Consider the following 16077-nt stretch of genomic DNA (forward strand, 5'->3'; position numbering starts at 1 on the left):
ACAAGAGGGAGCCATCTCATGAGTTTTGCTCTATAGCTCTGGCCTACCACACTTTAGCTGCAAAGTCTTGTTATTCCTAGTAAGTGCAATTCTGAGCATTTATCTCCGTTTTGGACTCCCTCGTGATTCAAGGTGGGAGATGAGTGGTGGGAAACTGGAACAAAGGAAGCAGGGAAGTGATGAATACAAGTTAAAAGTCCATTAAAATCAAACTTAGAAAAAAAAAATATGACAACAACTCATAATAAAATGACCCTTCACAATACTGTACTGCTTCACTATAAACTCTGCCAGAGAGCTACATAATGGTAGTTTATCTATTCAATAAAATATGTTACTCACCTGTTGAGTAATAAAAACCATCTCTGTGTTGCTTTTACATTTTAAATCCTTCAGTTCTCGGAAATGCCAAGCCAGTCACAGATCATGAGATCATGTAAATTCAGATGAATGTCATGTTATTTTACATTATTTGCAGCACAAAAAAAAAAAATAAATAAAAAAAAAAAATAATATATATATATATATATATATATATATATATATATATATATAAATCCACATGCACCTGTATCCAGGTCTTTTTATGTTGTTATTAAATAATTATTATCCTAATATAACATGATGTTGTCAGTACCCTACAAATGAACTGTAATGCAATTTAACTCACAGATATAAAAGAATATACCTTTAAACCAACCATCAAAAGTGTAAAGTAGACCTAGACGTCTAGTGGTTATACTATATATTACATTTGGTTTTATTTCTTTCTTTCGACCAGTACTAATCAACATATTTTACCTTACTCATACTGCATTGTTTGAAAACACAATACAATGTGATTTTCCATAATGCATTTATTATTTCACATACAAATAAATACTCTATCATTTATTGTCTAGCAGTCTGGTTGTCATGGTCAGCACACGGTAATACAAGGGTTACTTCTAGAGTGTGAAACACACATTCACACACAAAGAGAACAATATAACTTTGGTAACACTCTCCTTTTCAGCTGTTACCATTCATTAACTATATTAGTTAACATGAACGACATACTGCATTTATATTAGTTAGAATATTAGTTTATATTATGTTCAGAATTTACTAATACGTTATTAATTAAAATGTAACATTGTATCCGTTAACATTACTTAATACCATGAACTAACAAACATTTATATTTACTAACATTAACAAAGAAAATACTTAATGCATTAACTAATGTAAAAAAATCTGACTTTATTGAAAAGTGCTACCGAAATATTTAATGATATATAAGCATTTTTTAATTATTTTAATCGTCTACAAGCACTTTTGAAATAATTATATAAATTTATATTATCAACCAGTACATGTTCTATTTATTTACTTATCCACCTATCTATTGCAAACAGAGCTGAAATGTCTAATAGTTTTTAATTTTCTGTTAGCTGTATTGTAAAACTATAAATAGTACTGTAAAATTATGAAACTAAGCATGTTTCCTCAGAATGGTTTGTTCTTCATATGAAAAAAAGTTTTTTGATAATGCACTTTAAGATCTAAGAAAATGTAAATATAAAGATATGCAATAAATTGCCATGGCAACACAATTTAAGATATCCAAAATACATTTGCAATTTAGGTTCCTCAATGTTTTGGCATCATGTAGAAAAAATTTGTTGCCATGTGATATCAATAATTCTTTTTTTTTTTTTTTTTGGCATTATTCTGATAAAGTTTGAATAAAACAAATCCATCAGGTGGATTCAAAGCATTTTTAAAAGAGACATTTTCTGCTGCCAGCTGGTGGCACTATAACTTTTACTCATAATAGTCACATCTATGTAATCGGCTTTACACAACCAACTGCTAAAGTTTGATCAAAATCAGACAATGTATGTGGAAGTTATAAAACACATCATGTATCCAGTTTCTTGCGATAAACGTGTCACCTCACCTCGGCCAAACTGTTTAAGATATTAAAAAAATTGCATCCTCAATATCTTGAGATCATGCTGGCCAAGTCTGGTGGCAATTGGATTAAAAAACACTAGGATGAGTATATCAAATTCCAGAGCATGCATTTTTCACAAAACCTAGAATAGCTGACTTCCTGTTTGGGTGGAGCTAATGACATGCAGTGAAAACACTGTTCAGCTCGATGCGATTTATATGTGTACCGAATTTCATTCGGGCAAGTATGTATGATATGGACCACAGCATTGTGTTTGCCAATTATTGGAGTTTTGGAGCATGTCAAAGGCCCCAAAAGCCACAATAAAATTGACAAAAATTAGAAGACGAATCCTAAGGAAATCAATATGACCCTCCACTCCATGGGCTTAGGCCATAATAATAATCCTTAAAAGAACAATATGGTCATGTCTTAGGATTTGGGCCCTAATATTATTTTTTATCTCTTTAGCTATCATGAAAAGTGTGTTTAATTCCTACAGAGCATTGCCTTGTGACTAAAAATAAATAGATTTTCCTTGTCATTTCTTAAAGTTTCAGCACTTTTTCCATCTGTGCCTCAATCAATGTCTCTGTGGAGAAACAAACACCTCTATTTTCCTCCACCATCTGCTCCAGTTTCTCCATCAACACAGACACTTGTGTGTTCAGGTCAATGAACTGATGTCTTCCTCCAAATCTCTCAATGAAAGACTGAGTTTCTTCATTTAGTTCTGCTGTCTGATGCTCTGAATTCTGCTTTATGAGGATCATGATGTGTTTGTTGATTCTTGAGCTGAATATCCTCTGGATCTCCTCTATTTCTGCTCTGTCTTCATTATTAAGTGGATCACCAGGAATGATGAGGATGAAAACATGAACTCCAGGATGACAGAGAGACACACAGCAGTGAGTCTGACGCATCACTTCCTCCTCTGAGAGCTGAGTGTTGAACAGAGCAGGAAGCTCCACCAGACTGATCAGACGTCCATCAAGCTCCACGTCTCTCCTCACACACTCTGAGCTCAGCTCTGATCTTCTCTCGCTCTGCTTCAGGATCAAGTTTGATATGAAGGATTTTAATTCTCTGTTACTCCCACACACAACCAGATTCAGCTTCACACCCTCTGTGTCAAATGAAGAAAATAGTTGAACAATGTGGTTTAAGTTGAGTAGAGCTTTCCAGTGTTCAGGTTCTGGTGCTATCTAGGGATCATAAACCTTCGCCAGTCATTAATAGCAAAAATGTAAACAATTTTACTCACTAAAAAAGGTGTAAGATTATATATTATAAGTCAGACTCTCTAACCATTAGGGCACAACTGCCTATAATCAATTACCCACTTCAAAAATGGAATGATGAATTTACCACAAAAACAAAACAAATTAGTAAAAATAAATTCTAGTTCAAGTCACAGAGCCTTATTTTTCTCTGTCATTTTCTGTCTCTAAGACAATGTAACTATTAAATGACAAAACAGTAATTCACGAAGAAAAAGTTTGACAAACCTGCTCCATCACTTGCTGTTTTTGTGCTCTCTTTGAGATCAGAATCCTTCTTGTCTTTCTCATCTCCTCTGACCGAACCTCCAGATCTGCTCAGATCTTCATCCGCTGATGATCCAACACCTCCATCCTCACACAGATCACAAATGAGAAATTCTTTACATTCTTTCTTGAGTATCTCTTCTGTCCTTCTGAACATCTCATAGCGCCATCCTGTGCTTACTGTATTAAACTTCAGATGTCCTCCTCCACACTCCTTTATTAAAGCATGAATAGTGTTATTCTTAGAAGCGGATATTGATCCTCGTGTCTCATCATCAGTAGTCAGCACTATAGTGTGTTTCATGGCCTGGTAACTGAAGAGGTTGAGCACATATTTCACACTCTGTCTGTCGTTCTCGTTGAAGTTACTATGCTGCAGTACGAGTATGAACACATGAGGTCCTGGAGCAGACAGAGACACACACTCTCTCACTCCGTCTATTATCACCCCCTGTGGGAAATTTGCCTGGAGCAGGTGAGGATTGAAGACTGTGATCTTTTTCTTCTCCACCTCTCCACTGATTCTGTCACTGGACTGCCGTAAATAATATGGAGCTTCACTGTCAAACGCTGCTCTTCCCAGTATAGCATTTCCCACTCGTCTGTTTTCTGATCCCGTCTTTCCTATCAGAACAATCCTCAGATCACTCACTGAAAAGAGAGCACAGACACACAAACAAATTGCATTAATACAACACTGTTTAATCATCACTTAAGTATTTCACATTAAATATTCTACAGAAGAAACAGATTTAAAACAAGCAGTAATGTTAATGTCACTTCAGTGCTGTAATTTACTTACTGTCAGGTCGATCAAATAATGGACTATGTTTACCTGCTGCTAGACAAGAAAAAACAGAGAGAGAGAGAGAGAGAGAGAGAGAGAGAGAGAGAGAGAGAGAGAGAGAGGTGTAACAGATTGTTTACCCATTATAAATCATTTGTTAGAACTGAGTACAAAAGTGCTGATGATACATGAATCAGCACTAATTTAATTGGAGAAGTTATAATTCTCTTTATCCTCAGATCATCTCCAGTGTCAAAATTACACTTCAACACATATTTATTGATACAGCCTCCATAAAATTCAACAAAGTGCAACGAACCACGCAGAAGTTTTGTTTCTTCCTAGTGTTCAGTGCCACGTTTAAACAGATGTAAGAACAACAACTAGCATTTAACAAACTAACAAATATTATTTAACAAACTAAACGAAGAAAACTATTTCGAACTGTAAGCTAATATTTAATTCATACTTCGTAAATCTTTAAGGAAACGTTATATATGTACATACATATACATATATCCAATTTGATTCTTACCTGACGCCATTGTAAAAATAACACCTGGAATTCGAAATCGAAAGAAACAACGTTTAAAGACTAGAGCTGCTGGGAACATGTGCATAGACTCAACGTTAGCTAGCAGTAGAGCTGTGCCACGAATCATATTTTAGTTTCGGTTTCGATTTTGGCTTCCAAACATTATGAAAAGGTGGTAAACAACGTAAAACGATCATAGAGCACCATGTTCTTGCTTTCTTTACAGCGGTGCGCCTTCGCCCCTGATTTAAAGTCTCGGCTTTCGGGCGTTTTCCTAAAGTGTCAAATAAACACAAAAGTATGTCGAAATGTCCGTCTCGGTGAGTATTTACGTAAAGACAGTTTGTCTTCAGCGAACATGAACAGTTGTGAAAGAAATGTGTGCTGGTAAATTATTTATGGAAAAAAATAATGCCAAATAAAGCAAAGAAGCATGTTGAACACTTACTGAACAACGCATTGCATTAACAGCGCTTGCATTTTAACACCTTGAATTTCCAGGGCTTGCATTTTAAGCCCTGAAATTTAATATAGTTGTTTAAGCTGTGAATATTCAAACTTAAAACATTTTCACACACATTTTCATAATTAAATATTCAATCATTCATATTCACCTTGAGTTCACTTCAAAAATATTAAATCCTTTTTAAAATACAAGGTATTACAACAGGCAAATTTCGGTCCATTTTATTTCACTTTCTAAATTCACTTCCACAAATTCAGTGGTTAAAATTCGGCATTGTGTAACTGGTCTTTTATCTTCCTTGCGTTGTGTTATGCATCAATAAAGCTCGTGATTCAAGAATTATTCTCCCAGCCGTTTATTTACTGAGAAAACATTGTAATAAAGAGTGAGTTGACAACTTCCAGCATATTCGACAATCCTCGTGCTGGCACACTAAAATAAAACACACATCTTTTACACTCTACGCCAATGTCTAGCACTTTTCTTGATATCGAATATATGCTGTTGCTCATGATACACCACACATTTTATAGACAATAACAGACAGTATTACAGAGCTTCCAAGCACACAACTTACCGCTGGCCTTACACACATGAACTGACTGATGCAACAGGGGGCGCACACAGCGTAAAGAACCAGCCAGCCAATAGGAAACTCTCTTAACCTTTTTTCGTCCAATAATTTTCAGTGTGATTATTTTACAGATTATTATTAGCAAGTGGAGACACATTATTAATATAACTCTGTTACAACTGCACATCCGGGAGCTGCAGGAATAGCGGCAGAAAACCGATGCGTGGTCAACAGCAATTCGCTCAACAGCAGGTGGCGCAAGCGGCTTTTGATGACGTTCATAGAAACAGGTGGATCGAGTCATTTATTCACAAAAACTGATTTGCAGATTTGCGCTAAATAGAAGTTACGGATTGCACTGATGAAGCAAACTATATACAGGCATATGTGAATATAAAGGCAAATCACGGAATGCGCAAAACTGCACGTTAAACATTTCCAATAAAGAAAACACTTGTGGTTTATTGCCTCAAGACATTGATAATAAATGATCAAATTCAGCATCTAATTATTAAAATATATTATATTATGTACAGTTAAGCAGATAAGCCCACCACCAACAAAGTTTCACCAAACCAGCCATAACCAAAGTAGGCTACTTTCTCAATATACCAATAAAGTGCAAATAGAGACCAATTTTTTTCAACCATGATGCAGAGCTATACACAACTAAACAACCATTAATAACAGAAAACGTAAATCCAGGAGTGCTTCTTGGATGGGAAAATATAGTCAACAAAGCAAAAGGAAATACAAGGCACTCTCATTTGGAAGAAGTTAAAAAGCCTTTATTGCAGGCTTGGTCACATTAAACCTTTCTAAAAAAAACTCCAACGCGTTTCAGCACATGGCCTTCATCAGGGAGTCAAACAGTTTTCACGGGTAAGGGGAGGTACTTAACATCTAAAAACACCAATCAGAAAGCTCCACCTTGCAGATAAATTAGTCAGGTGACAAGTATCTGTATATCACAACCAACAGGTGTCATTCTTATACCAAACAGTGAGACATAAACATTATACCTGAAACACAAACCAGATAGAAGTAAACAAAACCTAGTGTAAAAATAAAAGGATGGAGCTTTCTGATTGGTGTTTTTAGATGTTAAGTACCTCCCCTTACCTGTGAGAACTGTTTGACTCCCTGATGAATGCCATGTGCTGAAACGCGTTGGAGTTTTTTTTAGAAAGGTTTAATGTGACCAAGCCGCTGCAATAAAGGCTTTTTAACTTCTTCCAAATGAGAGTGCCTTGGATTTCCTTTTGCTTTGTTAACCATTAATAACAGCCTAGATATGTTATGCCGCCTATTTTGCGCGCATCAGGGAGTTATTAAAATCGCTTTTGAATGACCGTACGAGTTTTACTTTCGGTTTCGATTTAAAGAGGTCATATAATGTTGCTAAAAAGAGCATTATTATTTGTATTTGTTGTTTGTTGTAATGCAATGTGTTTATGCAGTTTAAGTTTCAAATAACATTATTATCCACATACTGTACATCAGCGTTAGACTGGGGTTAAAATTCGGCAATGTACAAAATCCAGTCCATCCCACGAGTTCCCCTGTGAAACTTTTGCTGGGTTATAGGTCCTTCAATTGGAATAAATGAATTAATAAAATAGGACAGAAACAAATAATGATGAATATTATTGAATTCACATGCAACAAACTTAATGCATTTTTGTCACATAGAAATGCACACAGTAAAGCACTGATTTTGAGCTATAGAATGCAGGAAATTTATTGCCAATACATTTCCTCACCCTCATGTTGTTCCAAAACTGTCTGACTTACTTTCTTCTGTGGAACACAAAATATACTTAGCAGAATGTTACTAAACATATTTGGTTAACATTGATTGGTACTATATAGACAAAAAAAATCCTGAATTTCTCTAATGATCTTTCTTTATGTTCCACAGAAGAAAGAAAATTATACAAGTTTGGTAAATGGTGACAATTTTAATTTTTTGGATGAACTATTGCTCAAAGAACTTTAATATTTGTAAATAGTAAACACCTAATTTACTTAAAGGTCCCATATCGTACACATTTCTGGAGGTTTATTTTATTTGTTGATGTCCTTAAGAATATATATTTGCGGTATAAGTGCCAAAATCCATCTCAATATATTTTTACAGCTCCTTTTTTAGGAGCTCTGTCAAAAACAGGTCGATTTTGGCCCATCTAATTAATATTCATGAGCCTCTCTTCTGATTGGCCTGTTGTTTTCTGAGTGACGCACAACCAGGCCAATCACAGGTAACTACGGTCATGTATGCTGTAAGCGTAAGCGAGCTCAGAGCAATAGAGAGAGCTGATACTCAACAGGATATTTTAGAATGATCATTAATGTTTTTTCTTTTACAAACACCGAATGCAGTAGGCTACATAACTGTTGCTTTAGTAAAGCCCCTTTCACAATGCGCGCTGATTCTGGAAAATTACGGGAACTGTGTGAACCAAAGCCAGAACCTAAAGGCAGTGTTGTAGTAATGATGCACGTTATCAAGCGACTCTTCACAACGAAAAATAACGTTACGTGCAAAGTGGAATGAAGCAGCGATCATCAGGCAGAGTCAGCTCCTCACTATCAGCGCTGAAGCACAGTTTGTTCAGGTTAGTTTCAGTTTAGTGAAACGTACGCGTCGCATTACATCTCACATCCAAACGTCACATGTCTTTATGGGTTGTGTGTAAAGCACGCATAGATTCCGGAAAACAACTGTGAATGAACCAAATTAAACAATTCCGGAACAAATCATGGGACACATTATCCGTGTATTTACCGGAATCGCTGTGTGAAAGAGGGAAAGTTGACGTGCCGCTGGTCTCTTATATTAACGTTGTTCTGAAGCCTGTGTAATGATCGTAGCTTGACATCTATCGACTGAACAGGGTTTTCTCCACTTGTTTTCCTGTTGTTGTTGCTCAATGGAATGGATGCGTTGTTGTCTGGGGGTTTGACAAAAGGAGGGTGGGACGTTGGTTTGTGACTGAAGGCGGTGACTTGAGTCGATCGGACGTCACATCGTTACGGAAGTCACAGCTGCTCGTGAAAATGAACAGCTACTTTAAGCAGGCCGTGTGCAGTTTACTGTGGATTGACTGTTTTGAAACTCATATGGTAGTTAGATAGCCCCTAGACCTTAGTTATCATGAAAAAAGCCAGGAAATTTTGATTTTGACGATATGGGACCTTTAAGACACTGATATTTTCAGAAACACTCATCGTCTTCCTGCGGTTTGGCACCCTGATCTCGGGCTGGTCTGGGGTCAGTTGAGCTGCTGTTCAGAGCTGATGTCTGTGTAGATATTACTGATGATCAGTGTTGGGGAAAGTTACTTTTAAAAGTAATGCATTACAATATTGCGTCACTCTCTAAAAAGTAACTTATTGTGTTACTTAGTTACTTTTTATGGAAAGTAATGCGTGACATTACTTTTGCATTACTTTTTAAATCCAGGCAGGCCTTGTTGGTTTGTTTTCAATATAAAAAGTTAGATTTTTAGTAAATGTAAAAGCCCTTTCACACCAAAAAGTGAAATGAATAAGCCTAAGGCTTAAGGCTGAAAGAAAAGTAAATTCACGTCTGTACAGCAGAACTGTAGGAAAAGGAAGTTTAACACTCTTTAGCAATGAGACAAATGAAGCACAAATGTTAGTTAATCTAAAGTAAGATTCTGAAGTAAGGTCAGCAGCAAAGACATGGGTTAAAAAAAATGGGATTAAATACATAAAGGAAACAAAAAGTAACTGGTGTTACTTTTTTTAAAAGTAACTCGGATGTGTTATTTTAATAATAAAGTAATGTGTTACTTTACTAGTTACTTGAAAAAACTAATCTGATTGCGTAATTCACGTTACTTGTAATGCGTTACCCCCAACAATGCTGACGATATGAGTCAGATCCAGACTATGGGTCAACATCACTGAGAGACTAATCCAGAGAGAGCTCCAGAAAGACACACACATTCATACCAGGTCTATTATCTAGTGGACTCTTGATAAAGGGGTCCACGCATCTACTATCTGGTAGACAGACCTGAGGAGTGTTCTTGGGTAGTGGCTGATGACATCTTGGACCTCTCCGTCAACCTCTCTCGCTCGTTTTGGCAACTAACCTATGCCACTCCCACACGCGTCAAAGTAGCCGGATCAACTTTTCTCTAATTTTCTCAATTTCCCACAAGAAGTGTTCCGATTAGTCTAGAATCCAAACACTTTCAATGGTTTACCATAGTGATTCAGAGTAAAACAAAAACTTGTTTTGGAAGAAATTGAAATTTTATTAAATTTTAAACAAAAAGTTACATAGCCTTTAACAATATATTACAATATTATCATTATTGTGCTTTATTTACATGCCTGAAACCACCACCAGCATAAGGCTAGTGAAGCTATCTACACTGTATGATGAATAAATCTCTTACCACACACTGTACACGTCTATGGCGCAGCTCCAGCATGGACATTGATGATCGTCACTCCAGTCAATACTTGTGTTTACTTCAGCCACGGCTCTGCATGTGTTTCGAACCTCTGTACTGCACACGTCAACGGCGCAGCAAAAAACAGTGTAGTCCAAAGGAGCCATTCGTTGTAGTTCTTGAAATGGGATTTTTTAAAAACAAAATATCTCCCTTTGTAGTGGACTTTGAGATTTGTAACTTTGTAGAAGTTTTTGCTGAAACATACACACCACACACTGGCTAAAGTTCAAAAAGTGAAAAGGGATAATAGGACCCATGTAAACATATCCTAAATAACGCTTAACATAAGACATTCAAAATGCATAAAATATATGGTAAGTGCTTAAAAACAGTAGTATATTTCTCTCTACTTCATGTTTGAACTAAAGATGTTTCTTTCTCGTTTAGCTGTCTGATAATTCATCCCACATTGCCATTTCTCTCTTTCTCCATTTCTCCTCCTCTTCTTCTCTTCTTTGTTTTTCCTGTTGTTTAAGTTTCTCCCATTCCTCTCGTTCTCTCTTCAGCTCCTCCCGTATCTTACTCTCTTGTTCCTCTCGGTGTTTAATGTTTATTTTATATTGTTCTTCTTTCTCTCTAAGTTCCTCTTCTCTTCTCTTTCTCTCTTTATGGCGATTCTGACTTTGTTTCTCCATCATTTTCTTAATTTTTTCTTTCTCTTCTTTATATTTCAAATGAAGAATTTCTATCTCTTTCAGTCTTCTCTCTTCCTCTTCTTTAAGTCTCTGATTAAATTCATCCTGTATTTCCTGTTCTTTCCTTCTCCATTTCTCCTCTTCTTCTCTTCTTTTTCTCTCTTGTTCTTTAAGGTCTCTTTCATGTTGTTCTTCTCTTCTATTTCTCTCCTTGTCATGATCTTCCTGCATTTTCATCTTTATCCTCTGTTTCTCTTCTTCATGTTTCTTCACCAGTTCTTCTTTTTCTTTTTTCAGTTGCTCCACTTTCTCTGTCAGTATCATCTTCTTTTTTTCTTTTATTTCTGTTTCCATCTCTCTGAACATCTTACATGAGTAGTAACTGTCTCCGTTTTCTTTCACCATGTTGTCTATCTTCTGCAGTAGATCAGTCACCTGTGTTCGTTCTCCAGTCTCTTTATTATTGAACACATGGAAACGGTTTCCACACTCATCAATCAGGTTTTTAAGGGCAGATCCAGGTTCTCCAACAAATTCTTCAATCGTTTTGTTCTGCAGAAAGTCTCCTCTGGTGAAGAGCACTATGGTGTACTTTAATGAGTTTTCACCAAACGTCTCTTGGATGATCTTCACTGCTCTTTGTTCTTCTTGAGTGAATCGTCCTAGAGGAATCAATAAGAGAAACACATGTGGTCCAGGCAGGATCATGTGGATGCAGTTGCTGATTTCTCTCTTGATTTCCTCATTACTGAGTTCAGTATCAAACAGTCCTGGAGTGTCGATCACAGTAATGTGTCTGCCGTTGATTTCAGCTGTCTCTTTCTGACACTCTTTAGTAACAGACTTTTGAGAAATGTCTGAAATAAATGTGTTTCTTCCTAAGATGGTATTTCCAGATGCACTTTTCCCAATTCCAGTTTTTCCCAGCAGCACAATCCTCAGTTCACATTCTCTTTCTTTCGAGTCTAAGGTTAGATTAAAAACAATATATTACATTTCAAGTGAAGACTGACAATTATCAAGGTAATCAGAGAATACTGGGCCTCATTTGTCAATCTAACGTAGAAATGAGCGCAGATTCGAGTACACAATTCAACTTACGACAGAGTTCAAGAAACATCTGATGCCGCCAATCTCATCGTACCAATGATCTTATGTTGATAAATGTGGCGCATGAAAACAGTCATCATTTAAATGTCACACCCCTAAAAACACCCTGGTTTAGAAGCCTTGCCCCTAGAGTTAACACTCGGGAGAAACATAACCCAGGCAAAAAGAGTGTATATTAAATACCAGTAAATATAAGTAAACTTTTACAAACATAAACATTAGTTAGTCTATTTAGTTCCTTCCACTCCACAACAAATGCTTTACATTTATTGGTATTACAGCCCATTAACACGGGGTGTCAGTGTTAACACTTTTTCTTTACTTTGAACAGGTGACGTCATGCATTGCCAAACTGTATTGCGGATCAGTCACGTCGCACCACTGGCGTTGCTCGAAAACTTACAATCAAATCGGCTTATGCAAATGCCCTAGCGCAGATGCTACTGTATCCAATTAGCCTTTTTCACACTTCCGTGTTTCTGGCTTCCGGATTGGCGCTTGCAGGGTAAAAGTTTTTCAGGTGACAGCAGCAGCCGTACTTAACAAGCGTAAATTCGGGAATCAAAGTCTATTTTTACAAATTAGATACTATGATACTATGACATATATCGGTGTTTTACTCTAAAAATAGCAAACATTTCTTCAAAAACTTTGTGTCAGCTTCTGGTCATCACAAATACTATGTTTAGTTAATTATGAATGTTAGCACTTATAATACAGCACAGTTTTGAGTTTTGCCGTTCTGTCTATTTGGTGCTGGCTGTGCATTATGACTCTTCACGTCATTTTTTTCGTGATTATTAATATTGTTATTATAATTATTATTGAAGTAATATCGTATTTTCTACTTGCTCTCATTTGCATTATTCATTTTACAGTGTAAATGTACGTTCCATAATGTGCCCAGGGATATACACAATAAAATAATATAATACTAAACAAGACAGGACTCCGATTAATGGCTTTATTCCTTTTGGATTTGGATTACATTGTTGTATTGAGTTTATGCATCATCCGGACTCTGAATTGTTTAATTTATTCTTAGGAAAATGTGATTTAGATCTAAATGCTGTCTTAATTTACCATGATCTAGTGATTCGAGGGAAATGACTGAGTAAATAGAGAAAATACGCTTAAATATACCAGAGATTGAGAACAGAAACTATAGCTGGCGCTATGTTGCGCATATTAGTTGCGCATATGAGTGCCCATATAAATCACAAACAAGTGAAATGTTGTTTCTTTGTTGATTATATAACAACAACTTGGAAAGCAGACAAAAAAGAAAAGGTAAAAGCCATTATTTTAGACAAGAGCATATTAATATAATAGGCGCAGACCCGTAGCGGAACTTACTTTACCCTGCGCTGACGTAATTTCCGATTTTTGTGAAAAAGGCTAATCGCATTTATGCAATACCAGAAAAGTGATTGGCTGTTGTCACTATGACTGTCGCGTCAGCACCAAGCTTTAGACATGCCCTCCGTCAAGCGTTAATGCTGACTATTACTCATTGTGTAGTCTAAACAAGGTTTTATACTTCGCTCAAGTAAAATCCTTCATATGTGTAAAAATGTTCATTTGGACGTGGCACGCTCATTTTACAGCGGACCTTTTAAAATAAACAGTGTAACTTTTGTGTTTGGTTGACTGCATTTTAGTTTAATGATGATGATGAATGACTTAAATGTCAAGCAATGCTAGAACTAATGTTATTTGAGTGTGCATAAGGCGCCTACACGATCAAAAGGGTTTAATAAAGATTAAAAAAAATGTATTAAGAGTGTCACAAAAATGAGCTTAGCTTATACGTGTCAGGGTTTTTTGTCCGTTTGTTAAGAGAAATACATTTTATGTAGTCCTATTTATTTATTTTTTCCTTTTATAGACTTAATTTCTGTTTTCCTTTGTTCACAGAAGCGCAGTAGGTGCGCGATGAGACAGAAGTTGCGTCCCCATTACCCTTTAAATTGCGCAATTTTTTTTACGCTTGCATGAGGTGGTTTTTCAGGCAATTTGAAAAAGGAATATTTCACAAAAAAAGCAATGGAAACGTTTTTTTTTTTTTCACATTTAAAGGTCACATTCGATTAAATCTAGCCAAAATTTCACAAAAATGTGTTGCCATGACTTGTCGTGACATGGAAAAAAAAAGGTTTCGGTTGCATAACATTGGTTAATGGAAATGCTGTTATTTCACAATACTTTTTAATCGACATTTATAAAACAGCGGTTTTGTGCAAATCTGTAATGGAAACGCAGCTAATGTGTGAATCCTCATGGTCTGTTTTTTATGCTGCCATTTAAGCACAAAAGCTAAAACCCTGAAAAATGAGCTTCGGTTGTCGGTAAGGAAAGTAATCTAAATTAACTAAAAGCTGGCATTATGCAATTCTCCAACAGATTTACTATGCTGCAGGCAAGTTCGGGCAACTCAAAAACTTGAATTATCTGACGTGACGTGATCTTAGCCTCCACTCACGTCCACATTGATAAATTTCAATTTTTGAGTAGAAACGACCATACTCCCACTTTTCTGTCGTACGTTTATTTCGTAAATGAGGCCCACTGTGTATGATTTTTACTGAAGCATCATGTGCTATTATATTATTCATTCTGAACTCTTAATTGCTATTGTTTGTCAGAAATCTGTGTAGACTTTAGCAATCATGAAAAATATCAATGCAGATTTCCTGATAATTACCTTGTGACTGAACCCATGTCTTTAATGAGTTGATTCTCCTATTAATTTCTTCAAATTTCTGCTGTTTTTCCATCTGCGTCTCCAACAATGTCTCTGTGGAGAAACAAACACCACTATTTTCCTCAACCATCTGCTCCAGTTTCTCCATCAACACAGACACTTGTGTGTTCAGGTCAATGAACTGATGTCTTCCTCCAAATCTCTCAATGACAGACTGTGTTTCTTCATTTAGTTCTGCTGTCTGATGCACTGAATTCTGCTTTATGAGGATCATGATGTGTTTGTTGATTCTTGAGCTGAATATCCTCTGGATCTCCTCTATTTCTGCTCTGTCTTCATTATTAAGTGGATCATCAGGGATGATGAGGATGAAAACATGAACTCCAGGATGACAGAGAGACACACAGCGGTGAGTCTGACGCATCACTTCCTCCTCTGAGAGCTGAGTGTTGAACAGAGCAGGAAGCTCCACCAGACTGATCAGACGTCCATCAAGCTCCACGTCTCTCCTCACACACTCTGAGCTCAGCTCTGATCTTCTCTCGCTCTGCTTCAGGATCAGGTTTGAGATGAAGGATTTTAATTCTCTGTTACTCCCACACACAACTAAATTCAGCTTCACACCCTCTGGATCTGTTTCCAAGGAATTAACAAGTTTAACAATGTGATCTGAACTTAAGTTAGATTAATCCTGCATTCAGATAATGTTGGAATTACAGTAATCTGGCTACAAAAAGCATTTGTAAGTGTCAATGTATCAACGTGTCTCATGGAGAATTGAAAGTAGAGTTTAAAATCACACAGAGATTTTCAGGTGGTCAAACTGTGATGTTTGGGATTGCCCAAATCAGTTGCCTGACATGAATTGCTTTATATTTTACATTCTTAGGAAAAGCCTGAAGGTTTGAGGTTAAAAAAAATAAATAAATGACCGATCGTTACTCTAGATACACTCTTATAAATAAAGGTGCTTCACAATGTCATAGAAGAACCCTTTTTGTCTAAACGGTTCCATAAAACACCTTTAACATCTGAAGAACTTTTCTGTTTCACAAAAGATTCTTTGTGGTGAAAGAAGGTTCTTCAGTTTATAAAAAGGTAAGAAAGAGATGGTTCTTTAAAGAACCTTTTACTGAATGGTTCTTAGTGGAACTAAAAATTGATTTTCTATGGCATTGCTGTGAACCTTTTAGAGCACCTTTATTTTTAGGAGTGTATGACCCTTCTTTCTCGGCTTGTTTAGAAACCTTTAAAGCTGCATTTAAACAGTATTTTGGAAGTTCAAAC

General features: G+C 36.3%; 1 protein-coding gene across 1 annotated transcript; it reads right to left on the reverse strand.

Moving 5' to 3' along the window:
- Positions 1-1265: 1265 nt before the first annotated feature.
- LOC141337874 (GTPase IMAP family member 8-like) lies at positions 1266-4818 on the reverse strand. Its single transcript, XM_073843453.1, has 3 exons — positions 4809-4818; positions 3448-4137; positions 1266-3065 (listed from the first exon to the last, which is right to left on the reverse strand). Exons 1-3 carry the CDS (start codon positions 4816-4818, stop codon positions 2488-2490), a joined length of 1278 nt encoding a protein of 425 aa, XP_073699554.1. The 3' UTR covers positions 1266-2487.
- Between the last annotated feature and the right edge of the window lie 11259 nt (positions 4819-16077).

The sequence above is a fragment of the Garra rufa genome, chromosome 7 (genome assembly GCF_049309525.1).
Source record: "Garra rufa chromosome 7, GarRuf1.0, whole genome shotgun sequence".
In the NCBI taxonomy this organism is placed as follows: Eukaryota; Metazoa; Chordata; class Actinopteri; order Cypriniformes; family Cyprinidae; genus Garra; species Garra rufa.